Below are 27,816 nucleotides of genomic sequence, written 5' to 3'. Positions count from 1 at the left end.
GAATGGAGGGAGGGGTTATGGGAAGTATGTTTGACCAGTATCTTATGCATACGGCACTTCACTCTATCTAATGTGTACCAGTACCAGCATGAGACTGACCAATATGTATTAAAATCAAGGAAGTGATCAGGGATGGGGAAGATAGGGTGAAAAGAGGGGTGCCGGGGAGATGAGTGGCAGTGGTAGTGATAAGGGGGCTGCCAGAATCGTAAAGATAAAGGTGTCAAGTGCTGCGTGTGTAATCAACAATACTGACTTTGTATTTTTATTATTGTACACTGAAAGGGGAACATAATGCCATCTGTTATTGAATGAAACAAGACGCACTAAATGCTGCAACTCATTATAATGAGAACTTTAAGTTACCAAAGTCCATGTGTGCCAGCAACTGAGGGTGCCGAAACCTGAAATCCAGATTTGGTCAACTCTCGAAACTTCAAAATACTTCCCTTCATAAAGGGGATCTAAAACCTACTTTTCATTGTATCCTTTGCTACGTAGCTGTGCCATGCATGCAGGGTTGTATATACTGTACAAAGCCTAGAAAAATCTGAGATTTCAGAATAATAAATCATAACAAACTATAATAAATAGGTTGTGGTGGTTTTTGTAATAGTGGTTGCAGAGATGATGATGTGGTGGTGGTTGTTGTGGTAGTGGTGGTAAAGATGATGTGGTGGTGGTTGTTGTAGTAGTGGTGGTAGAGATGATGTGGTGGTTGTTGTAGCAGTGGTGGCAGGAATGATGACAATTGTATTAGTATTGGTGGTGGGGATGATGATGTGGTGTTGGTGGTGGTGGTTGTCGTATTGGTGGTAGAGATGATGATGATGATGATGATGATGATGATGTGGAGGCGGTTGTTTTAGTAGTGGTGGTATAGATGATGTGGTGGTGGTTGTTGTAGTACTGGTGGTAGGAATGGTGATGTGCTGGTGGTTGTTATTGTAGTGGTGGTAGAGATGGTGTGGTGGTTGCTGTAGCAGTGGTGTCAGGAATGATGACGGTTGTATTAGTATTGGTGGTGGGGATGATGATGTGGTGGTTCGTGTCATATTGGTGGTAGAGATGATGATGATGTGGAGGTGGTTGTTTTAGTAGTGGTGGTATAGATGATGTGGTGGTGGTTGTTGTTGTAGTACTGGTGGTAGGAATGATGATGTGGCGGTGGTTGTTACTGTAGTGGTGGTAGAGATGAGGTGGTGGTTGTTGTAGCAGTGGTGGCAGGAATGATGACGGTTGTATTAGTAATGGTGGTGGTGGTTGTTGTCGTATTGGTGGTAGAGATGATCTGGCCCTCCAGAAAAATGCGCGCCATGCGCATATTTCGCCTTCCATCACATAGTTTTGCATTTTTATGTTCCTCTGCATATGCACACATATTGCTTTAAAAAAACGAAATAATTTTAACAATAAATGCTAAAATTATAATAAACAAAGCAAAAAGGTAATTGCGAGTGGCTTCCCTTGCCAAAATGACTTAGTTTAAAGACGCCTTGCCTAGCCGCTGAATACTGAGAATAGGTTCTATTTCATAAAAATGTCTAAGAACGGACAAAAAACAAGTGCTGGGGATCGCCACAGGCAATTTCCGAACGACACGTTCGTTTCGTCAAACAGGAAATTACTTTTCTGTAAGGCGTGTAATTCGGTGTTGGATCACCCTAGAAAATCCAGCATTGACCAGCACATGGAGACCGAAAAACACAAGAAAAGGAAGGAGGCTTATGAAGTTGAGTCGACGTCTAAGAAGAGACAGTGCGTCATTGACTTGACCCAAAGTCAATCTCGTGCCTCTACTGTCGCATCGAAAGGTAAGTAGAATAGAAATTAATCAAGTCCCTCCCACTCCCGCCCAAGCCCAATCCCCCCTGTCCCTGTTCCCATCTAACTCAAACTCTAATTCTAACCACTTCTAACGTCCACTTTTTCTAGATCTAGATCTATGCATATTAGATCTAGATACAGATATATTTCTAGATCCAGATTCTACTAAGCCTCATGTCTGGTAGAAGTTGAGGAATGATGGTTTTAATTATTTTATGCATTGCTTTGCTATTCGGATGACCTACTACTAGATCTACTAGTCTACTGCTACTGCTACTACAACTGCACTAGACTACTATTACTTACTAAAGTTTCATTTGTGCTTTTACTTGATTTATGATTAAAGATTAGCATTCACTTTCAGTCCTTTTTTTCTCTTTACCATGTACAGTAGTTAAGTTTAGTGAAATAGAAAAAAAAAGCTTTTGGACTGGCATTCTGTAGGCCTGTACTGTATGGAATGTTATCCACCTTTTTTACTATATGACGAAACACAGTGTATTCTTCTTTCAGAACGAACTGAAGTATGCCAAGAATGGGTGGCAATGTGTGCGGCTGCCACTATTCCGTTATCTAAAACAGACCATCCTGCTGTGCAGCGCTTCCTCCAGCAAAGAGTGGTGAATTGAGGATCCATCCCTCACTCCGAGCAACTGCGAGAATGCTACCTTGCACGTGAATATGGAGCTAGAGTTGCCGAGATGAAAAATTTGCTCAAGGACAAGCCTGTAGCAATAATTACTGATGAGATGTCAGATGATAATGGAAGGTAAGAATATTTTTATTATTATTTTTTATATGCAGGACTTGTAGGCACATTTGCTCTAGCATATACTAACTATACTGACAAGATCCTCCTCCGAGGATTCAGTGGGGAGGAACTGTGTGGGTGGAGGAAAGGAGTGGGATCAATTTTAATTTACTGACACTTTTGTTATTAACTTCTACAGGTATGCCCTAAACATTCTGGCTGCCCCACTGGAGCTGATTGGAAATGAAGAGGTAGTGAAAAGTATGTTGATTGAGACGGTCTTCCTGGAAAATACAAATCACTCATCAGTGTCCCAAGCTGTTGTTGCTGTCGTCACAGCATTTGGTATCAGTTACAACAACATTTTGATCATCAATACAGACAACGCAGCTTATACTTATATATGCGGAAGGCATTTAAAATTGTGCTGAGTGGCCTCTTTCCCAACCCAGTACACATCACTTGCCTGGCCCATGTCATGAATTTGTTGGGTGATGCATTTAAGAAACCATTCAAGCTAGTCAACACGTTTGTGAAGAACATGAACGCTATGTTCTATAAAGCTGGTTCACGGAAATCAAGGTTCCTCGCCCACATGAAGAATTGCATGCCAGGGAAGACTGTGACGATGCCCCCCAATCCGATATCCACAAGGTAGGTTTATAATATCGTGCAGGGAGTTTATCAAAGTAGAGCAGTAAATTTGGTGGTGTTCTAGGTCATATTGTGTGTCATTAGTAATGTCAGCTAGGCATGCTGGTCCCTCATGATCAGCTCTGTATTTCTGAAATGCAAGGCAGAACTCCTACCATCTCATCTCCTACATTCTGAATTTGTGTTCTACAGCATTCCAGAGATCTAGACAATAATAAGAAATGGTCTTTTACTAATGTTACTTTATAAAATACAGTAGAATTACTTTAATTCAAAATATGCTAAACTAAAAAATATTATACACCGCAAAGAAATTAAAAAATTGTACGAGTTGGTTTTAAGCCTTCGTGCAAGGTGTGTGGTCTTGGCCTTAGCACTGAAATAATCAGTGACAAAGCTGAATAAGCAAATTCTTCACATTACCGTCCGTGAAAAACAGGGAGAGAAAAAACTTCCTTAAACTGAAATCATTTGCAAGGTCTCCAAAATTTCAGTTTAAAGTAAATATACTGTAGTTTATTGACTGACTGATTGTAAGAGGTTGTCAACTATTTTTTTTTCTCCTGGTATAGGTGGAACTGCTGGTTTGATTGTGTCAAATACCATGTTTTGCACTTCAACCATTACGATACCTTTGTGTCATCAGAGATTAATCTGAGCAAGTCGTTGGCACCTGACTCTCTCAAGCAGCTGATGGACATGTTTGCAGACGACCGCAAGGCAGCACTTCTCCTTCAGCAGATGAAGTTTGTGGTTGAATAGAGTGAAATTTTCGTCACAGCTTTGAACATATTTCAGAGTCAGCAGCCTTGAAGGTATGCATTGTTATATCCTTGTGCGTGGTAACCATGAACTATAAATTCCAATTACTTCACTTCTGAGCTGGCAGTTTAATGCGGCCGCAATGGCATAATGTGGTCGCATAATCTGTTATTTTCCTCACATTTCAGCATAATTTAGACAATTCACCATGGTTTTATGCATTTTAGAAGTGAAAAATATGCGTAAAGATTTAGTTTTAGAAGGTTGAAGGTAACGGGTCATAGGTAAATCAAACCGTAATGCGCACCGTTAGTGTTGCATTCCTTCTTGCCAATGCGATCAGCATCAGATTTCAAATAAGAAAAACAGAAAACAATAATGATCTCTCTCTCTCTATCTATTTATACATCTCTCTTTCTCACTCTCTCCACCCTTTCTCTTTCTATACTATGTGTGTGTGTGTGAACTCTCTCTCATTCACAATTGGTTGGATGGGAGCATCACCCTTGGATCATATACCTATGTAAATCTTCTGCTTGTTTGTTCTCAGTTATTTATAATTTAGTTTAAGATATCTTTAGGTTATGATTTTGATTTATATTTGTCCTTTTTAAAAATCTTTTCCTATTTTAGGCATGGTCTATGCTGCAAGATCTTGACAGCCAGTTTGGTGCTGGGGGTTTGACCGCAAGAGAGTTGTCAACGTTTTTGCAGGAGGATTTCACCATGACAGAAAAAGTTGCCCTCCAAAACCTCTTCAGCCAGGCTTATGCATTTGTAAATGCAAAACTGGAGAAGTATATGACTGCTGAAGGACAACCAGGCATGGAGTTTCTGCAGCAGATCAGGTTTTTCAGCCCTTCTAAGCTTTTATTTTTCTCAGAAGTTGAAGAGTTAAGGGAACTGAAGCTCCTGCAGGATGTTCCCCAGTCGGAAATAAATAAGTATTTCAGAAACCTTGGCCCGGAAGCTTTGAAAAAAGCTGTTGGTCCAGTGAATATCCATCATTTTTGGAATTCTGTGGCAGAGGAAGTTAATGCTCTTGCATCAGTTGCAAAATAGTATATATGCGCCACCATCAACTCCGCTGATGCTGAGAGGAGTTTTTCAATATACAATTTTATTTTGTCAGACAGACGTCGTAGCCTGAATAATGACTCGATGAAAAACCTGACATTCTTGTGCTACAACAACTTTGTGGGTAGTGATTTTTTGTTGTAATTTTTTTTTTGTCATTGACTTCTTTTCGGACCACTTGTAGCATTGTGGCAATTTTTTAATTTATTTTTTTTTTTTGTCGTTTCTCCTGATTATGGGATTTTTGTACTAGGGAACATATTGATATCTTAGAATTATAAAAACATCGTACATTTCACATAAAAATCAACAGAAATGTCTAAAATTCGAACATTTATGACCCTCTACTAGCCATTGAAAAAAAAAAAAATTTCCCCAATTCAATTGCATATTTTCCATTTTTCGCTCGATTTTTAGGACTTCGCTTTTTTTAATTGTTCTAAAAATATTAGAATGGAATGCAATATACTAAGCATTTTCTTGTTTGCAACAATATATAAAATGTATGTTTCATCAATATGAACCCAGTTTATTGATATAAACGCATATTTCTCAAATAGCATTGTTGTTCAATCTTTGGAATTGATTTTCTCGAAACTTCGAAGCTAGAGCTTTGAGATTTGGCATATGTATGCTCCCACTACTGTTACAAATAACTGGCTATTTAGGTTTGTGATAAATGGCTTCTTTCTTTTTTTTTTAAAAAAATGGTTATATTCAGAAAGTTTTCACATTTTTGCATCTTTTTGGAGCAAATTATTCAAAATTTTCATAAAATGAAAAATCAATGAACTATATACGATTTAACTAGCCAGCTATTTGTAACAACACTACCAAGTATATTCCAAGTTAAATGGATCAGATTGGACAAAAGATGTTGAAATGGTGGAATTGTCTCTGGGTGTCGAGCCCCCTTAACCTTTGATGTCTGGTTGAACCCGCATGCAATTTTTTTGGCAATTTTTAGGTCGAGTGATTTGCATATTTTTTGCATATTTTGCTCCTTTTTGCATGCATATTCACTTAATCTTGACGCATATTTTTCACTTTTAAAATGCATAAAACCGCGGGGCCAGGATGATGATGATGATGAGTAGGTGGTGGTTGTTGCCGTAGTGATGATGTGGTGGTCGTTGCAATTGTATTGGTGGTGGGGACGATGGTGTGGTGGTGGTTGTTGTAGTAGTAGTAGTGGTGGTGGTGGTAGGAATGATGATGCGGTGGTGGTAGAAATGATGATGTGGTGGTAGTTGTTGTAGTAGTGGTGGTAGGAATGATGATGTGGTGGTGGTGGTTGTTGTAGTGGTGGTAGGAATGATGATGTGGTGGTGGTGATTGTAGTAGTGGTTGTAGAGATGATGATGTGGTGGTGGTGGTTGTTGTAGTGGTGGTAGGAATGATGATGTGGTGGTGGTTGTTGTTCTTGTAGTTGTGGTGGTAGGAATAATGACTGTTGTAATAGTATTAAGTGGTAAGGATGCTGATGTGATGGTGGTTGTTGTACTAATGGTGCTAGATAGATGTGCCGGACATAGTGGTTGCAGTTGTGGTGGTAGAGATGATGATGTGGTGGTGAATGTTGTTGTAGTGGTGGTAGGGATGATGACGGCTGTAATAGTATTGGTGCTGGGGATAATGATGATGTTGTGGTTGTAGTAGTGGTGATAGAGATGATGATGATGATGATGTCACAGTAGTTCATGATTGCATAAACTTCTTAATTCCAAGTAGTAATATTTTGGTAATTTTAAAAATTTCGGGACAATGAGTAAACTACCGTATTTACCAGGACATTACTTATTTTTCAAATCTCTGGTTTCGCAGACCTGTTGAATAACACTTGAAAAGTAGAGCAAATTTCCTTCCTCTTAAATTTACTAGAATTATTTTTTTTTCTTTTCATATATTATAAAACTTGAAACTGGAATCAACCCACTTTGGGAGCTGTGAAACTGGATTTCCGGCATATGCAAAGCCACCCATATTTACCCCCTCTCACATTCTTGATATTCTTTGTAATATACTCAACACAAAAAACTCGAAAACACAATCTTTAACAAATAAGCCTAGTCCCAACTTGTTCGAAATTCCCATGCTGCACTGTATATAAAACATTAAAAAACATGTATTACACAGCATAATTAGACTGGTATACTTCGATCTCTTTTATTTTAGGATATAAAGAATATCCCTACTTTTTTGTTGATGTTTTAAAGCTAAAATATTATCTTATTTCTCAATCAAATCCAACTCAAATTAAGATCCAAGAGGGTAGTGCAGATTGCAATAACATAGAAATTGATGATGATGTGATTGATCACCAGTTATTGGTTCAATAAATGTGTAATCAAGAAATGAAAGCAATATCAGAGACAGAAGAAGCAAAAATGAAACTGAATAAGATGAGTTCAGGAGGATGTCCATCCCAGAAATTGTATGAATAAATCTTTTACCTGGTGATATTAAGCCAGTAATTTAATATTTATTTGAAAAGTGTTTGTTGAGTAAGTTATAAAATAAATGATCAATTTCAATTAGTTTTTTTTAATTAACAACTAAAAAGCAACATAAGTTATGCCCACTCCCTTTTTTTTACTATTTTATCTTTTAAATCAAACCAATTAGTTTTCGTCATGAGGGGCATGGTAGATTAAGGGCTAATATAGTTCAGCTTTCTTTGACTTGATCCACTTTCTTATATCCAATGTGTGATAAAATACCACATAGCCAGTGATATGACATAAACTTAATAACAATAATAAAACAGAAATTTAGCATAAGTCATGCCAGATTATATAGGCCAGTAATTGGATATACATCAGTTGGCAGTCATCACATGGTCAACAGGTCTTTTTCTTTTGATTAAAACATTCAATTTACAACAATTTACAATTTACGACTTTACAACCAAAAAAAATTAATATCTGAATGGGTAAGAACTACAGAATTTCATCATTAAATCTATACTTGGAATATAGATCGAGAATGTAAATTTGATGAAGAATTGTTGGTGCTTTTATTTGAATTAGATCTTAACACTCCTGATTGTCTATCAGTTCTAGACTGCTCTTTAGGGGGAATCAGTGTAAAACTGTCCACTTGAGAATGTTGCCAATTTTGAAAGAGAAGGTGTCCATTTCCTGTATTCTTATTATTATCCCTTTCATCACCTTGGTATACGTGGCCATTACTGAGAAAATTGGCATCACTCTTGGAATGTGGTAAATGATGCACACCCACTGGATGTGTAAAATTATGTAAGTCATTAGTGCTGTGAACATATGGTAAAACCTCCCTCAATCGAATGGCTCGATTTTGGTCGTACTTTGCCTGGAAAAAAAAAAGATTTAATTAAATAATATTAGTCATGTATTCATTTATACAATGGAATTTGAAAAACTCAAATCAAAACTATCAAATTCGACGAGGAGAATAAAATCCACTATAATTCCCCCCCCCCCCCCCCAAACATATACACATATACATACAATTAATTTTGGGGTGGATGGGGCAACACCATGGCATTCAATGAGGTTTTTTAATGCCAAGAGATATGCCTCTATTTTGAGACATATCTCTAAATCATCAACTATCTGGCAGGTTAAGTATGATTGAGAGTTTGAACATGACTTTGTCATTGGACACATGAACAAATGTCCCCAGTTAAACCCTGCAATACATTATCAATCCCAATCCCCAAAATTTTCTGACCTCTCTATCCACTCTGCAATGGATTGATAGCTGGATTCAATGTCAAATCTGGTGGAATATATTCTGCGATAGACAAACATTTAACAAACACTTTAAAGTGTTTGGATTAATATGAAAGAATTAAAAAGCTCTACTAAATAACCATAAGGGAGGGGGGGAGGGAACAAAAGAAAAGGAAAGTAAACAAACAACGGAAAAGAAAAAAAAAACAAGAAAATAAAATTCCAACCAAACAAACAAAACCCATTTCCAGCGCAGAGCCTTGGACAGTCAAACAAATAATAAACACTGAAACAAAACAATAAAAAATGAAGAATAAAAAAAAGAACCAATACAAAAAAAAATGATATGAAAAATAGAAAAAATAACACACACACACACACACACACACACACACACACACACACTCACACACGCAACCATAAAAAATTATAAACAAAACATTTTTAAAACAGTTTGCTTTCTTCCCGTACATTGGAAAAATATAAGAGGATATAAATTATCAAAGACATGGTCCGGAGATGACCAGAAGGAGAAAAGAGAGAAACTTATGTGTGAGAGCCAGGCTTCAGACAGCTACTAATGATTATTACTTTATTTTAGGAGTAACCATGATCTACTCCAGCTCAAAAGTAGAAGTACCCCTAAAAGGAAATGTCCCTTGTAGCAATGCAATCAAAGAGATACCACTCACCTTGTTATATGTTAACACTCCAAATATGGCTACCAACATGCCAACAATATTCATTGCAGATACTGGGTTTTGCAAGATAATTAAAGAGCCGCTTATAATCACAATTCTCTTGGTAGCATTCGCCACAGCATAGCTCAAAGGTGACACCATTGCAAGAACAGTAAATGCAAATATGTTGTGCAATGTGTTGAAAAGCCCAGCAAGAAATAACATAAAAAAGGTAGGCAATACATTTCCACTGTTCATCTGAAACGAAATATGATAAGTTATGTTGACTACTACTACTACTACTACTTGACAGTATGCAGGGTGGTAACTGTTAGTAATGATGTAATGTTATGAAATGAAAAGTTTCATTAGTCTAAGAATGATGGAAGGATAGATAGAACAAAACAAATGTAGGTCTATTTTTCAAACAGATGATTGTTAGAACATTTCAATTTAAGTGTCAATTACAAGACAATGAATCCGTAGACATCAATTTTTTTTGTTTTATCTTACTACCAGCCATCTTACCCTCAATTTCGTTTGCGGCACTCATAGTTAATCCAAAAATTGGAGTAGTTATATCTCATTAGTGTGGTGGTAATAGTAGTAGTAGTAGTAGTAGTAGTAGTAGTAGTAGTAGTAGTAGTAGTAGTAGTAGTAGTAGTAGTAGTAGTAGTAGTAGTAGTAGTAGTAGTAGTAGTAGTAGTAGTAGTAGTAGTAGTAGTAGTGGTAGTAGTAGTAGTAGTAGTAGTAATAGAAATAGTAATAGTAGTAGTAGTAGTAGTAGTAGTAGTAGTAGTAGTAGTAGTAGTAGTAGTAGTAGTAGTAGTAGTAGTAGTAGTAGTAGTAGTAGTAGTAGTAGTAGTAGTAGTAGTAGTAGTAGTAGTAGTAGTAATAGTAGTAGTAGCAGTAGTGGTGGTGGTGGTGGTAGTAGCAGCAGTAGCAGTAGTGGTAGTAGTAGTAGTAGTAGTAGTAGTAGTAGTAGTAGTAGTAGTAGTAGTAGTAGTAGTAGTAGTAGTAGTAGTAGTAGTAGTAGTAGTAGTAGGTGTGTGGTGGTGGTGAGTGTGTGTGGTGTGTAGTAGTAGAAGTAGTAGTAGTAGAGTAGTTGTAAGTAGTAGTAGTATAGTAGTAGTAGTAGTAGTATAGTAGAGGTAGTAGTAGATAGTAGTTAGTAGTAGTAGTAATAGTAGTAGTAGTATATAGTAGTAGTAGTAGTAGTAGTAGTAGTAGTAGTAGTATAGTAGTAGTAGTAGTAGTAGTAAGTAGTATAGTGTAGTAGTATAGTAGTAGTAGTAGTAGTAGTTAGTATAAGTAGTAGTAGTAGTAGTTAGTATAGTAGTAGTAGTTAGTAGTAGATAGTAGTGTAGTAGTAGTAGTATAGTAGTAGTAGTATAGTAGTAGTATAAGTAGTAGTAGTAAGTAGTAGTATAGTAGTAGTATAGTAGTAGTAGTAGATAGTAGTAGTAGTATAGTATAGTAGTAGTAGTAGTAGTAGTAGTAGTAGTGTAGTAGTAGTAGTTAGTAGTAGTATAGTAGTAGAGTAGTAGTAGTAGTAGTAGTAGTAGTAGTAGTAGTGTAGTAGTAGTAGTAGTAGTAGTAGTTAGTAGTAGTAGTAGTATGTAGTAGTAGTAGTAGTAGTTTATAGTATAGAATGTAAGTATAGTATTAGTTAGTAAGTGAGTATAAGTTAGTAGTATATATATTTATAGTAGGATGATATTTTTTTACAGTACACTAGTATGTCAGACTGTTATCAACAACCTATCACGTATACTCTTAAATCTCTATTTCACGCAAGTGCCCGTTCCTCGAGTTTTGTTTTCATTTCCTCCTTAAATGTAATACACGTTATCATAACCCCCCCCCCCCCCCCCCCATGCCTCCACCAACCCCTTCGTATTGTTTAATCTCTCTCTCTCTCTCTCTCTCTCTCTCTCTCTCTCTCTCTCTCTCTCTCTCTCTCTCTCTCTCTCTCTCTCTCTCTCTCTCTCTCTCTCTCCATATTTACCCCATGTTTCAAATCAGACTGCCACTATCATCGCATCCCTCTCTTCCAAAGTACTTAAATTGATAATTCGATTACGATCTTTAGAGGACGTATAATGAATATATTTGGGCTCAGTCTCTACAAATATATTAAGGCTGTGCATCTCCACAAACACTAGTCACGTCTACACTAAAACAAGAAACCTATTTTCTCTATGTCCCTCACACAAAAAGTCTTTTCCCTAGCTTTTCTTTTTCTTTTGTTGATAAGGAGAATTCAGCACATATTCTACACAGTCTATCAGGTGGTTTAAATGAGTCTCCAGTGAATGCTGAATTATAAGTGATTTCTTTTATATCTGTTAATTATGTAATCTGATACTTTGTAACAAGCAAATAGTAAAACATGACTGTATGAAAACTTCCAGTAAAACACTTTACATAATAGATAAATATGGCACTAAATCGAAATATTTTTTCTAAAGCGGATTCTCCACAGAGAACACATTCAGATGATTCATTTGAGCACAAATGTGAACATTTAGCATTTAGATTCAAAATCGCTCATGCTGCTAACTTTTTTCAAAACTTATTGTCACAGTAAAGGTTGTTCACAATAATCTTATTAAATTTTATTTTATTAAGAACTGAATTCATCTCACTCCAGTTATATTTCGGTAGGCTTAGATAAACTTTACCTTCTAATATTAGATCATCTTTCCTTTTATAGCCTTCCCTCGAATTAATTTCTAATTAGTGAATACTTTTCGTTCTACATTCTGTCACATAGCTACTTATTATAAAAGCTGATAGGTCTAACATTCTACACTCACTTCTCTCTACAATCTATGCCGGACGGCCAGCCGCTCCATTCCTCATATATATTTGAAGATTTTTATCTTTTGGTACTTTGTGGATATTTTATCTCCACCATCAAGACGCCGGAGCTTTTACCTTTGACGGTGTAATCCTTAACAATTTAAGGATCAAACCTGAGCCCACTGTCGAAGAAATACCTGGATAAGCCCTTCCCAATTGCCTGTAAGTGGAACTTTACGAGCCTGAGCCCGTTATCGGAGGAATATAGAACCCACGCCTGTCAACTGCCTGGAAACGTAACCTTACGAACCTGACATTATATCATCATAAGTTACGTAATATATTCACATTTCTATTTGTAACTACCACAATCACTATTTATCTCTTTTAATTAAATTTCATCTTTCTTTTTATTTCATCTTAAACAAATCGTTAATTGTTTTTCATTTATAGTAACTAGTAAATTCTGGAGCCTCATTCTACATATCTTTATGCATAGTCGAGTAGCTCTTTACTCACTTGAGACCATGACACTTATATCAAAGACAAAGACTTTAAAATAGGGAACCGGTTAAAAAAAGAAAACTTCATGGATCCAAACCAGAGTTATTAATTAAATTAATCACATCACTCACATCAAATTTGATACCATTCCAAGAGCGATAATCAGTTATATTTAACTAATATTATTACCCAAGTTGCAAACCAAGAATCAATAAACATTGCACAGAAACAAACCTAAAAGTGACGATTAAATAAATAAAATAATAACGGTGAAAATAAAAAGAATCACTGAAATTAAATGGTTTAGGGAAAAATAGGGGGGTTTTTCCAAGGCAAAAATTGCACCACAATGATGCCCTGCACGCGCATGCTACTCCAACGCCCTGCCTGCATGCCTATCGTGTCACGGTCAGTTACGTTTTCCCCGAGAGCAAGGGTATCAGGTGTCAGGTGGTCAGCCTGGTGTGAGGCGATTGAAGTAGCTCTCAAATATGACACTGTGGCTAAAAGAGTGAAAACTTCCGATAAAAGCATTCATTCACCTTTTCATTAGAAGAAAAATATTTATTTCGCATTCATAATTTCCGGTTGAGTTTCAACCAGATACAGATAATCAATTGAACGCAAAAAAGAAAACCGGAACAATGTATGTGTCGGCAGCAAAATAGAAAGAAACGGCCCGGTCCAATATACGCTATGTGTGTTAGTTGATTACTGACTACGTTGTGTGTGATCGACAACTCGCGAACACGAGACACAATCAGCGACCGACACTCGGCACAGACAGCACAGTAGGCAGTGAATATGTGCACGTCCGAGAAATGTGGATGTCGTGATAATTAACCAGTAGATTTTTAACCAATCAAAACACGAGATTCGTGACACACCCTCAGAGCCCTGACCCGGATATGGCATTCGGACATGGCTAGGTGGTTGTTTATAAACAATAGTAATGGGTGTGTAGTCTTAGACTAAGCCTGATGCAGAATTCTTTAAATTAAAGAAAATATGGGTAAAAATTGTCAATGGGGTAGTGCTGGGTCGAGTTTGAAACGATCAAATCGAGCGGGTTTTCGATCGAGTCCTCTAAAATCGAGTCGGTTTCGGGCGGGTTTCGAGTCAGTGACGTCATCGAGCAGTGATTCGTTTGAAAAAAAAAAAACACGAGCATCTCGGTTGCCACAGGAAACTTCACAGTCCCCTCCCTCTCTTATGTCTGTGGCTGGCTTGACTGCAGCTGGTTATGATGGGGCTGCCAGATGGCCAAGTTCAAAATTGGTTACTAAGAAATGTTTTTCTATTATTATTCATTTTTTAAAAAAAATCTTTTATTTAAAAAAAAAATGAAAAGATAAGTTTTATCCAACTGTAGTCGATTGTTTTATTAATTAAAATCAATGAGTTTTTCAAGGGAGTCAGGATGATTGTGGTGTTTGATAATGTGAGGTTCTATTTGACTATTTGGCCAAGAAAAAATCTGGCTGTTTGGAAGCCTTGATTTTATTTATTTTAATTAATTTTTTTTTTATGATCGTTCGTCGCATCACACGCACACACCCACACACGCACGCACACACAGGCACACACACGCACACACACACACACACACACGCCATCAAAACTGCATCAGTTGTTGATTTGGTGATGGGGTGGCACGTCAACCCCCCCCCCCCCCCCCCCCCTAATCAGAGAAGGAATACAGCGATATTCACCTTGACATATTTCATATTTATGTCGCGCCAAAAGTTGTCGGGTGTAACCTACATAACCGCCCCCACCTCACATTTGTCACTGGTCGTCATCGAGGCGCGCGCTTTCTTGCTTTGTCGGTTACCTTTCATCACACATGTTCAAATCTTTATCTTATAGCCTATTTAATACTGCTATTAATTTTATTTAAACAGGTGATATTACGGTTGTTGCCTTTCCTGCTCTCGGCTTAGTTAGGTTGCTTTAAAATTTGGGCAGGAATATGAATATTTAACATTGTTACTTCCTGTTTAGTTTTTTTTGTGTATGTATGTATGTATGTGTGTGTGTGTGTGTGTGTGTGCTGTTGTTGTTGTTGTGGCTGTTGTTGTTTTGTTGAGTTTTGGGGGTTTTTTTTTTTTGGTTTTTTTTTTTTTTTTTTGGGGGGGGGGGGGGGTGCTTTTCTGACATCCAAACACCAAACCCGAGACTATTTATTTATTTACATTTAGTTACTTTGTTTGGTTTCTTTTTTTTCTCTTCATTTTGTTGTGTTTTTTTTTTTTTTTTGGTGTTTTTTTTTTTTTTTTTTTTTGTTTGTTTTTGTTTCCTTTTTTTGGGAATGGGAAGAAGGGGTAGTTTTATCCTTAGTCTTTTTAAAAGATGTATGGGATTACCTAACTTGGAACGCACAATAGGGATCGGCGTCGTTTCTGAGTTCAGTCAATTTGTTTTTAATTTTTTTTATTGCTCAGTCCATTAAAGTGGAAGTAGGTATGTAGCTGGGTGGACGCTATTTTAGATCAACGGAAAGCACTTTTCGATTTACTAGCATCCTATTAAAAGTTTGGGGTCCCAATAGCTCAGTAGGTAGTGCACTCGCTTAACATGCAAGGGAACCGAGCTCGATTCCGGGTGAAGTAGATACATATATTCTGACCCCTTGTCTACCTAGTAGTGATTGGGAAGCAAAGTCTGTTAAATCTGGCGGAAAGTTCCTTGCGATAGACTAATGGGCAATTGCTTTCGTAAGTTTTCCGATATGGAAACCGGACTGAACTCCGGCTTCATCGGGCCCAATAGCTCTGAAGAAGTACTTTTTAAAAAAAAGATTAAAAGCATGCATTTGTTGCGATCCTTAATGTTGTGATTATTAGTTGTTCTGTGGCTCAGCGGTAAGGTGTCTCTTCTTGTCATAAATCAAGCGATGTTAAGCGTTGTAAGTGGTCGAGTGGGTGACAGTGATCCTGGAAAATTCTGATCCCGAAGTTAAGTCCTTGTGTAAGGCACTTACCACACATTACTTTACTCGACTCAGGTGTGAATGTATAACTATCTATAAGCAGTGACGGATACTATTAAGAGTTTTAGTACAAAAAAGACCCGAAACAGGCGACTGGTACTTTATGAAATGGATGTAGGTTTGTATGGCCTGCTAGGGGGAAAATTGAATTATTATGAAGTTCATTGATCCGTGGAAATGAGCTTTGAATTCATACACCTGCTTGACCACTCCGATTCCAATATAAACGACTGATTAATGTTCCCATATTATAAACTATAGTTAGCTGAAAATCTTTCTCTGTCGGGTCCCCAAAAGTATGGAATAAATTAGACAAAGAAATCAAAGACGCTCCCGAGCTTTAATAATTTTAGGATTCTTTTGAAACTATTCCTTTTCAGATAAGTTAGCAATAGTATTTGTTTTGTTTTTTTTTCCTAGGTATTGTCTTTTAGGAGCAATTTGTGAATTCTGCGAGCTGTTTTGATTGATGATTACATTAACATGTGTTGATATTTATTTTATTAAGGTGATGATGATGCTGGGCTGCTGCTCCTGCTGATAATGATGGTGAAGATAAATAAATTATAAAAATAATGATAAATAAAATTCCCGTTATTCATCCCATAGGGGAGGTTTTTCTCTACGGTCTATTCTAAGGGAAGACTGGAATAACCCAGGCGTCAGCCACAGTGCAGCGCCGCAAATTGAGCTAGGACGAGGTGACTTGCTCAAGGCCACACAGTGCAGCGGCGGGTGATCGAACTCGGTACCTTTGGGGTGCGAACCAAAGACCGAACCGCTGAGCCACGCTGCCCCTAATGATGATGATGATGATGATGATGATGATGATGATGATGATGATGATGATGATGATGATGATGATGATGATGGGAACTAACAAATTACACAGGCATCTAACATTGAAACATTCCATATTCAAAGCTAACGTTTTACTTTACTGTAGGGTAGTGTTCATTGATAGATGGATGCGTGTGTGTCATAGAAATAGCCATAGTGTCTGTCTGTCTGTCTGTCTGTGTGTGTGTGTGTGTGTGTGTGTGTGTGTGTGTGTGTGATATTCAACCTTTAGTAGGTTTAATGAAGTCTTGTCACACACGCGTGATACACCTACACGAATTTCCCTGCCACCCAGACACACTAACATCTGACAAGAAATGAGGGCTGTGGAAGAACCACAGACTACCGTGTGCAAACGTTGGCGATTGGTATCGGATGGCAAACTGTGATCGTTTGATATGATTCGAAACACTCGTTACTCGTTACCCTCAACTCGCTCGGATCGTGATCGTCTCAAGTCTCAAGATCGTCTCAAGCTCGTCTCAAGTCTCAAGATCGTCTCAAGCTGGTCTCTACTCGTCAACTCGAATGATCGTTTTATCAACTCGCTCTTCCGGAATTGAGATCGGACGGTGACTCGTGGCTTCGCGCTCGGATGTCGATCGAGTAAAAGCGATCGAATAACCCAACACTACAATGGGGCCTTTGTGACAGCGACAGTTGATATCCGGAGAGATCGGGAGGCGTACGATTTTTTCCTTTTATCAAGCCGTGGATCGACAAACCTCGATGCAAGCGATGGATCAGGGCTTGCGCTCGCCCTCACAATCAGCTGAATTTAGCGAAGATCAACAAGAACCGTTACATTTGTTCTAAGGTAAGTTGATATTCAACACAGTTTATATCAATCATTATCATATTAAAATTGATTTTTTAATTTTTTTTTGCCAGAGTTTGTTTTATGATTCTTTCGGTAAACATCATTTCTCTCTTTCACTTTTCACGTTGACTTCGAGTCTTGACTCCCGGCCAGTTGGTCTAAGTCTAAGTCTTAATCAAAATCAACATTGTAGAAGTAAGTAAAACGATCTTAGAGAATACTTTATTTGAGCCGTTCATTTATTAGTACAGTTTAAGACAAGTAGATACGATGTTTATCTCTTATTTACCGTACGGTGATAGATAATAGCCTGACGGTGTGTGGGAGACTATTTTCACCGTACGGTAATATCTTGGTGGACGATTTTCACCGTACGGTGAGAATAGTGTGGAAGGTTATATTCACTGTACGGTGATAAAAGTGTGGGAGACTATATTCAATATAATGGTTAGAAGGCTATATTCACCTACGGTGATAATAGTGTTGGAGACTATATTCACTATAATGGTGTGGAAGGCTATATTCACTGTACGGTGATAATAGTGTGGGAGACATTAACAGTAGATGTTACTGTTGTTATTCTTCTAATAATAACAAGAAAACAAGAGAAGATACATGTTTTACTGATGCTGTCAAATCAAATAATTTCATTTTATCTTTCCAACTTAAATTGCAGCATTTCAACGATGGTGAGCCGACTAAAAGATTCCCCGATCCTAACTTGCTCAGTCAAGTTATCGATTGGAACTCAATATCCAAAGTCAAGAACAAAATTAACACCAAGCAAACGTCGGCTTTAACCTCTGAGGTGAGGGATTCTGATCAGGGAATGGTATCAGGGTGAGTTTTTGACCGTTATCTCATGTGGCTATGCGTTTTTAAATTCTCAGTGTGTTTTCTTATTAATAATGACATTTGTTTCCTGAATTCAACAAATCAGATAGCAGTAGCAGGTTTAGGTAAATGAGTTGAACCCTGCTTTACTGTTTGAAAATATCAAGGGTGATAGTGAGTGTTGATCAATGTGTCTGATTTTGATGATCAGGTTGAAAAATAAAATTTCCACGACCCCCAAAATTGAGAAAAGGAAAAGTAGTCTTTTTTTCTCAGAGCCATAGGACCAATGTAGCCAGATTTTATTACTCCAGTTTTTACAGTGCATGTCATCCTTCTGGTGGGATGCTGCTAGTTTATCACAAAGTACTTTCCTCAAGACTCAAGGCCTAACAGACCAACCATCACTGTGTGAACAAGAGACATGGGTCCAGAATCGAACCAGTTCCCTTTGCATGTAAAGCGAGTGCTTTACCAACTGAGCTATCGGAACCACATAATTATATGTAAAAAAAAAAAAAAGAAGCACAGAACAGATTATTTTAACAGAGAGAAGATTTACAAGGAAAAAAATATCATCTCCCAAAACAATAACTATGCATTTGACTGTTTCCCTCCCAGCCAGGATAAAACCAAGTACCTATGTATGTAATCTCATTCCAAGACAAAGACAGAATGCAAGTTGGAAAACAGATATACAGGGATAGAAGTAGAAGACACAGTATGTACCTGCCCACTATGGAAGGCCAGGAACCCCAACCAAGGAGTATATTTAGCATTTATTTGCTTATTGTCTTATGTTTAGCTTTGAGATCTCGGGGTATGACATTCTGACTTGTTTGAGTCCCTCTGTGACTGTGTGTGCAATAAGTTGGGTCCTTGGAAAAAAGCTCTTTACTTACTTTTTCTTATCATAAATAAAAACCTGGATCTTTTATAAACAGCAATCTCCACTAAACATGCCAAAAACGCTTTACAAGGGGTCGACAGCAACACTCAACATGTAGGATGAGACACGACACTTTGGCGATATTGCACTTTTTTTTTTGGACAGTGACAACGCTGCTGACCAGTTACTCATTTTACACCCACATAAGGTGAGAAAATGTGAGTAAAGAGCCTTTCCAAGGGCTCAACTTTACACCACCCGGGATGCGAACCCAGACCTTTTGGTCCAAAGGTGTATGACCTACTCCAGACCACATAACCGGACTTATAAAATAAAACTACCTGGATGGTAATCTTACAAGATAGTCATAGCGCCTTATTGTCGTCATGTCTGGTCTACATACTCAATGTACCCCCACCTGGTGGATAAAGTCTTACCACAAGACCATAAAGTGCATAAACACATCAATGTCAGAAACGTTTACATTTTGTTCTTTTTCAGAGACGGTCATGAAAGAACACTAATTTTGAAGCAACCAATCCCGAAAATGGATCCGCACCAGAACCTATGGATACTGAAGTGGTCAACAGGGAGACTGAAAACAAAGAAAATGAACTAAAGGATAACAAGGAAAATGAACAAAGGGTTATTCCAAATTTAGGTATGACTTTAATAACACATAAAAGAAATGACAAATTGTATAATTTTTACTATGTGGAAAGAGCACAGTGAGCCTGTTGAACAGTTGAATGTTCAAGATTTTGGGCATCTGAAGTGCTGATTAGATACATCCTGCCACTCATGACTATATTTCACCACGCTCTCTGGAGGATCAAAATTTATCAGACATGGAAGTGCCAAATCCCAACAACTGATAGAAGTTTCAGATGACACAGTCTTCTCACCAATGAGAGGAGCCTAGGAAATAAAAAAAAAGAAGGCATGAAAAGAATAAGAATATTTTTAAAAAATCAATGATTTTATGAACATGTGATAAATTTATTTTAACCGCCTGAAAAAAAACATAGATTGTCTGGAGTCAAACAACTTGCTGCCTTGAGCAATTTCTATTTAAAATACTTTTCCCGGGCCCATTAGAATAGAAACATAAATGTTTTCTTCAATACCCTTCCTCTTGACTTGCAACTATCTTTTTAAAAAAGGCATAGATGTACAGGTGTCAGAGTCTTAATCTGCATATCCAAAATGTTGGGTATTAGATATGCAGGCTACCAGTCTCTATGTAGCTGGACATAAATAAAACACTGTTCATACATAGAATACCTATGACAGAGAAAAAACAAACTCCTAACTGGATAGTACTGTTAATGCAATTCCAGACATTGTAAGTGGGTAAAAGTAAAAGTGGGTGGTCTCAATAGATTCAATATTCTTACCCAGATTAATTACAGTTTGTTGATTTAGTCTCTGCTGGACAACTAATTGCAAAAATAATTTCATTTTATTTCAGATTCTAACATGACACTGTTAGCAGTGGTTGCAGAGAACTTATCACTGAAAGAAGAAGTCTTTTTGCTTAAGCAACAACTGAAGGAGTCTAAGAGACTTCACGCCCAAGAATTATTAAAAGGAGAGGAACTAAAGAGGCTGCTGTTGTCAAAAAAAACCCAAAACGGACGCAGATAAATGCAGTCACTCACTGACCATTGAACACCTGCACCATCACGGACCGAAAGAAGCTGTAAAGAGTTACACTTGTTTCGTGTATGAAGATTTTGTAAAAATATTCATCTTTGTAATTTACCATATCAACACAAATGAAAGCAACATGTTGCTTGCCCATTATAGATCAATTTTTACTTGTTATGATGAAATTGCGTCAAAATTACACTTTCTTGCATCTTGCCAATTTATTTAAAATATCAAGAAATGGTGCAGGATGTCTATTTAGGGCATGGATCAATTACTTGTATTTCAGGCTTGACAGTTTGCCAGTATGGCCCGATCGGGACACCATTAAGAATAACATGCTACAACAATTTTTAAAAGATTTTCCGGACACACTAGTTTTTCTTGATGGTATAGAGATAAAGACAAACAGGCCCAAGGCCTTAAAAAATCAAAGTCTATTGAATTCAGACTATAAGCCTTTTAACAATGCCAAAGTAGGCACATCAGTATATTGTTCATGGGATCTTCTGTTCCCCCTTCGAACCATATCCCTTTGTCTTGCTTTTCCTTTGATACTTTCAACTTCAGATCTACAACTTTCCCCGTATCATCTGGCACTCAAATGATTTAATAGTGTCGCAAGCGCTGTAAATCCCCTAAAATCAAACAATCTACCCTTGTAACAATGCAGATTGTTTTGTCCCAATGATTTGAATGCATTTTATTACCTGCTGTTCTCAATAGCTGCCATGACTGGTCGCAGCTTTACATTCCTACATGGTTTGGGAATAACCATGGAGGTAATGGGCTCGGGATCAGTTCTTGGGCCACAAGGTTTACTCCATTGTTGTGGAAGGCTTGTGTGCAGCTTGGATCTGTAGGTATATCTTGTAATCCAGCTTGCAGCCAATTCTTCAGTGTAAGGATTACTGCAACAACATGGGAACATTCACCAGATATGCTGCAAGTAAAATTTAAAAACAAATGAAAACAACACTTGTTTGTAAAACCTGCTCGAAATGAAAATTATATCACATATTTAGATAATGAGTCATATTATTTTTAAAATGGTGTATAGGATGGCTAACCCCTTTTTAAGTTGAATTAAAAAATATTATGCCAAATCGAGCTAATGGATCACACTTGACAAAGGGTATTCGAGGTAAAATGATGCTAGAAAGTGAATTTAAAGTTAAAATAATCAAAAATATTTAAAATTTAGATAATCACTCTACAATAAATCAATAAACTACATTCACTCTCCGCAATTAAAAATTAATCTAATCCAAGTCTCATATTTTTTCGTGCGGCTATGTGGTCTTGTGGTATGACACTCGCTTTTGGATTGGAAGGTCCTGGGTTAGAGCCTCACTCAGCGCATAGTTGAGTCCTTGGAAAAGGCTTGTTACTCACATTCTCTCACCGTACTCAGGTGTAAAATGAGTACCTGGCCGTTAACAGGGTGTCTCTGTCCGAAACAAAAAATGTAATATTGCCTAACAGGCGTCATGACCTGTCCTAAATGTTAATTGTTGCTGTTGGCCCAGAACCCATTGTAAAGCGCTTTGAGCACGTTTAGTGGATGCTGCGCCAATAATTTTTAACAAAATTTTTGTAAATAAATTCAATTCTTTGCATCTACAAACGCACTTCCAACATATTTTCTCAGGCGGTGAGTCACAAATATTACTATTTTAATTTCCCGCATAGCTCAACTGACTTAGTAATTGATTCCCTTGAAATAGCATAAATAATAATTGGTCTCTAACTCTAAAGCATCATATTTTACCTGATGGCCCAGTCCACAAATTTTATGTTTGCGTTTTATAAATATAAATATAATAAAAAGCATGTTTCCTTTTTTTTCTTTCATTTCTTAATCTAATTAAAGTTCTCTGTACCAAATCCCTGAAATGATTAACTCAGAAAGACTGAAATGATATTTATTTAGGGCCAACTGCCTAGAGAAGCAGTTGAAAAATTATGGTGGAAAGAACTTCAGAGAAAACTAAAATTCCTTAACTGGGCATCAAATCATAGTCATTGATACACTAAAGATGCTAATAAAAAAAAAATAATAATAATGATAATGATATGATCATAATAAGAATGATAACAATAGTAATAGATATTTGTGAGACTAAATAATGCAAGAAATTATGGAATCGATGTAAAAATGAAATACTTTCCCATCATTTTGGCACTCATAAACTGAGAGAGGCAACTTAATGTGATGCAAATTAAAATTACTTTAAATTTGTAAAAATAGACTTTAGTGATCATTGTCATCATGAACTTAGTACTAGTAATTCTGATAAACCGGTGATTTAAAAAAATTAATAAGGGCACTTAAGTTTGTTTATTTCTATCAATAAAACAAGATATATAGATATTTTTTAAATAATCGGATTGAGCCGATGCTATACTGAGCCAATGCAAACAACAGGGGGCACACATAAAACACAACTCTAACTCGCCTACACATGACAGTACAACTCTTTTGTTCTCCCTTTACTTACGTTCGCTTAACTCCCATCCCCACCACTTTTTTATGTAGTAACGCTTTCTACAAAACTGAATTCATGAAGACCAAGATGAAAAAGACATACGTCACCTAACATTTAACATTTCATTGAAATTAATCTTGTTTCACAACCCACATGACTGACTGACCGATGAGATGACTTGTCGACATAGCGTCGTGATAATTTACACAGTGCAGAAGAGGACGATGCATAGAAAAATAGAAATCGATTGTAACTTTAAACAGTAGTTTTAAAAATGAAACTCAGCTAAAATTGAACACTTACCCTGCTTTGTATGAGCAGTAGGCATCCACTGCCTTCTTTTCCCTCAAAACTCACGTCGTGGGGCTTCTCGCTCTTCGGTTGGCTTCGATAAACAGAAGCAAAAACATCAAAAATTTCGTTCTCCTTTTTAAATATTTTAACATACCTTTATAGGCAAAAAGCTTCCTCTCGTGTTTTTTTGCCAGGATGTCAAATATAGTAAATAATTTTGAGAAATATCCTCAGGGAGCTCGCTGACTGCCATCGTGATAGTGTAAGATAAAGAAAGAAACCAACATGAATGACCGAATCCGTGTCATGACTGTTGTCAAAAGGGGGTCAAGGTCAAGAGGCGCGGTTAATTCCCCCTGCACTACCCGTTTATTGACAAGAGAAAATGATATTACAGATCTGCCAAACTGAAAACGTCAATTTTAATAATTTATATGCCAATTTTTTTGTAATTTGACAGGGAAATTAGTAATTTCTAAAATCGTGTATGAACAACCACAATTTGACATTGATGATCACTTCAACATTACATCGTCATGCTTATCTGCGGTAGAAATGCTTTATTATTATTATTATTATTATTATTATTATTATTATTATTATTATTATTATTATTATTATTATTATTATTATTATTATTATTATCATTATCATTTATTATTATTATAATAATAATAATAATAATAATAATAATAATATAATAATAATAATAATAATAATAATATAATAATAATAATAATAATAATAATAATAATATCATTGTAGTTTAGGAATGCTTATTTAATTTATTATTATTATTTTTATTGGGCGTCAGAATTTACCAGCAAAATATTACTGTCGGAAGTCCGACAATTGTCGGAAGATTTACAGTAAAATTATATGGATGTATGTCGTGTGGGTGTGTCTGTCTGTCTATATATATATTGTGTGTGTATATATATATATATATATATATATATATATATATATATATATATATATATATATATATAATATATATAATATTTTAATATTAATATTAATTATAATTAAAAATTATACGGATGTATGTCGTGTGGGTGTGTCTGTCTGTCTATATATTGTGTTGTGTGTGTATATATATATATATATATATATATATATATATATATATATATATATATATATATATATATATATATATATATATATATATATATATATATATATATTAGACCTGTAAATGAGCTCTATAAAAATTGACTGAAACTCTTCGTAATTCGTCGTAGTGGAAAAATCCAAAGAATTGAAATGAAAGGTAAACAGCAAGCTCACTTGAACAAAACAATGGAAGAAAACTAATTTGCGCGGGAATTAATTAGACTATGTTACCATTGTTCCTTATAATTAGGTACTCAATCAGTGAAGAAACTAGAAACAGTCAACCAGTTTGTTTACAATGTGAGGCAATAGAGATGTAATGTAGGAATCCCTAACTTTTGATTTGAAGGTGTCTACACAACGCACTTCCGGCTTTCGCATTTTACTTTTTTCATACTTTTACCTCCCTCCAGGTAAATATGGTCAATTTTGGCTTAGACAAAACAGTGAAATTTATCGCTCAGCGGCTCAGTTAAAATTGGCTACCGTTGGGATCACGACAGGTTTGGAAAGTGAAAATATAATTTCACGAAGGCTGTGTGAAATTACACTGGGATGTGTTCAGACACGGCAATTCTAAAAAGTGTCGCTTAGACTTGGCAGTATGTATATCTATCGTTAGTAATATAAACGGCCCATGAGCTATGTGTAGCGCAGCACGTGTGGAACATTCCTAATTACTTTATGGTCCAACTACGATTCATGAATTCTTTCTTTCTTCATTTCTTTCTTTCCTTTTTTAAAATATTTTAATTTGACGAATTGACTGATTGCAGTTAATTGACTGAGAATTTACAGGTCTAATATTATATATAATATATATATTATATATATATATATATATATATATATATATATATATATATATATATATATATATATATATATATATATATATATTATATTATATATATATATATATATATATATATGTATATTTATGAGTGTTGGTGGGTACTTGTAGGTACGAAAGTGCTCGATAATGGTGGTTAGAGCTAATATATAATGTAAATTTTCACTCACATTTTTTTTGCCGAGACGACTCGTTTCTGTGTTCCTTACTACACTTCCTCAGTCGGCATAATCCATTTGCAAATGGATTATGCCGACTGAGGAAGTGTAGTAAGGAACACAGAAACGAGTCGTCTCCGCAAAAAAAATGTGAGTGAAAATTTACATTATATATTATATTATTTATATAATTATATATTATATATTATATATATATATATATATATATATATATATATATTTATATATATATATATATATATATATATATATATATATATATATATATAATATATATATATATATATATATATATATATATATATATATATATATTATACATATATACATATATATATATATACATATATACATATATAATATATATATATATATATATTATATATACATTATATATATATCATATATATATAATATATATATATATATTATATATATATATATATATATATATATATATATATATATATATATATATATGTATATATACATATATATATATATATATATGAGCCAAGGTCAAAAGGTGCCAATATTTTTTCTCAAAATAAAAGTGACATAATAGTCCATTCATGTTTCTATATGTGTAGCAAAAACCCTGTACTTCATGAAACAAAGGCCCTTTAGATAACTTTAAGGTCTAACGCAGCATAATATCGTCAACAATGCCTATAGGTTGCTGGTGTCACCTGTGACCGGTGACACCAAAATGAGACAAAAAACTCAATAACCAAATGATTTTTGTTGAGTATCAAACTTTATTTAGTAAGTTATAGACAAAAAGACACAATCAACAACAATCATGGTACAATAATATTACCAACTATTGGAGAAAATGTTGCTTTTTAGTGTCATCGGTCACAAGCAACATAGAATGCAAATATATTATTTCATAAAAATATTTGTGCATTAACAACAACAACAATATTGCATATGCTTATTACCAGCAATGTTCAGAAACTTTTGGAATAAAATGTTGGGAAATAATGTGACCAAAGCATATCTTATTTAGCGATATTGTGTCACTTGTGACATTAGACCGATGACACCATTACTTATGTCACAAGCAATACCAAATTGCAATTTCGACAATATATCATTAATTTCAGTCAAACCAGTGTAATAACCACAGTTAAATATGGAATATAATAGTATTTCAGAAACCAAAGACTTCAAAAATAGAAATATACATGGAAATTAGAGCATCTGAATGTGACTTGTGACATAGACCGGTGACACCATTACTTATGTCACAAGCAACACCAAATCACACTTTTGTCCATAATATATCATTATTTTCAGTCAAAAAAAGCACAATAACCTACTCTAAAATGAAATTCAATAATATTTTAAGAAACTAAATACTTTCAAATTGGAAATATACTTAGAAATAAGTAATACTATTGTTGCTATTACTTTGGTCAAAATCGGCACTAGAACGCAATTTTGCCTCAATAAATCAAGAATAGCAACTGAACACATGTAATATAGCCTGTTAAAATGTAATTCAACGACATTTCAAGCTTTGAAGAACATGAAAGCAGAAATACATTAGAAACTTCAAACTTAAGTGTCACCTGTGACATTTTAACCAATGACACCAATGGTCACGAAAAGTACCAGAAGTCACACAAACTCTAGATAAATATCAGCCATGGTAATGAATTCATGTAACCATACGGTAACATCCGCCCTACTGCTCAAATCTGATAGTTTGTAGTAATTTAGTGTGTTAATAGTAAATCAAATCAAATTTCTTGACAACCCTTCTTTTATCTGGATTCGTCAAAAGCTTGAGTTTTGTCTTTTTCTTGATTGACACAACCCTGAAACATAAAAAAAATTAGAATTACAAGGAAATAATTAATTGTGTCAAAATCAGTCTTATGTGAGATGTCATAATATCATATTTGTAAATAGAATAACAGCTGAAAACATAATTTTTTGGTGGCACTTTGTAATATCCAATATCAAGTGTTGCTTGTGACAATGTAAAATAGCGATGACACCAAAGTTCAACTTACCTTTTCTGCCTGGAGCCACGCTGGAAAGACAAATGAAAGTGCTGCACTTCAAAGACTGGT

The 27,816-nt window shown here is 35.7% G+C and overlaps 1 protein-coding gene and 2 long non-coding RNA genes across 3 annotated transcripts in view; 1 reads left to right on the top strand and 2 right to left on the bottom strand.

The window, feature by feature from the left end:
* Positions 1–5,758: 5,758 nt before the first annotated feature.
* LOC144979013 (solute carrier family 35 member E1 homolog) overlaps positions 5,759–27,816 on the bottom strand; it is a 55,497-nt gene continuing 33,439 nt past the window's right edge. Inside the window, exons 6-7 of the mRNA XM_078925632.1 lie at positions 9,477–9,722; positions 5,759–8,401 (exon numbers count right to left, since the gene is read on the bottom strand). Coding sequence (XP_078781758.1) covers positions 8,033–8,401; positions 9,477–9,722 — 615 coding nt within the window. The 3' untranslated portion in view covers positions 5,759–8,032. The remainder of the gene's footprint in view (positions 8,402–9,476; positions 9,723–27,816) is intronic.
* LOC144978999 (uncharacterized) lies at positions 16,770–24,104 on the bottom strand. The gene is made up of 3 exons (XR_013646634.1): positions 23,591–24,104; positions 21,509–21,741; positions 16,770–20,066 (listed from the first exon to the last, which is right to left on the bottom strand). It is a non-coding gene; the product is annotated as an uncharacterized LOC144978999 (long non-coding RNA).
* On the top strand, positions 19,716–20,833 carry LOC144979005 (uncharacterized). Its single transcript, XR_013646635.1, has 2 exons — positions 19,716–19,809; positions 20,620–20,833. It is a non-coding gene; the product is annotated as an uncharacterized LOC144979005 (long non-coding RNA).

Source organism: Berghia stephanieae, chromosome 1, assembly GCF_034508935.2.
Source record: "Berghia stephanieae isolate SIO BIC M18660-M18661 chromosome 1, UCSD_Bste_1.3, whole genome shotgun sequence".
Lineage (NCBI taxonomy): Eukaryota > Metazoa > Mollusca > Gastropoda > Nudibranchia > Aeolidiidae > Berghia > Berghia stephanieae.
Note: the sequence above shows the minus strand (reverse complement) of the source record. Positions and strands in the feature narration are given on the sequence as shown.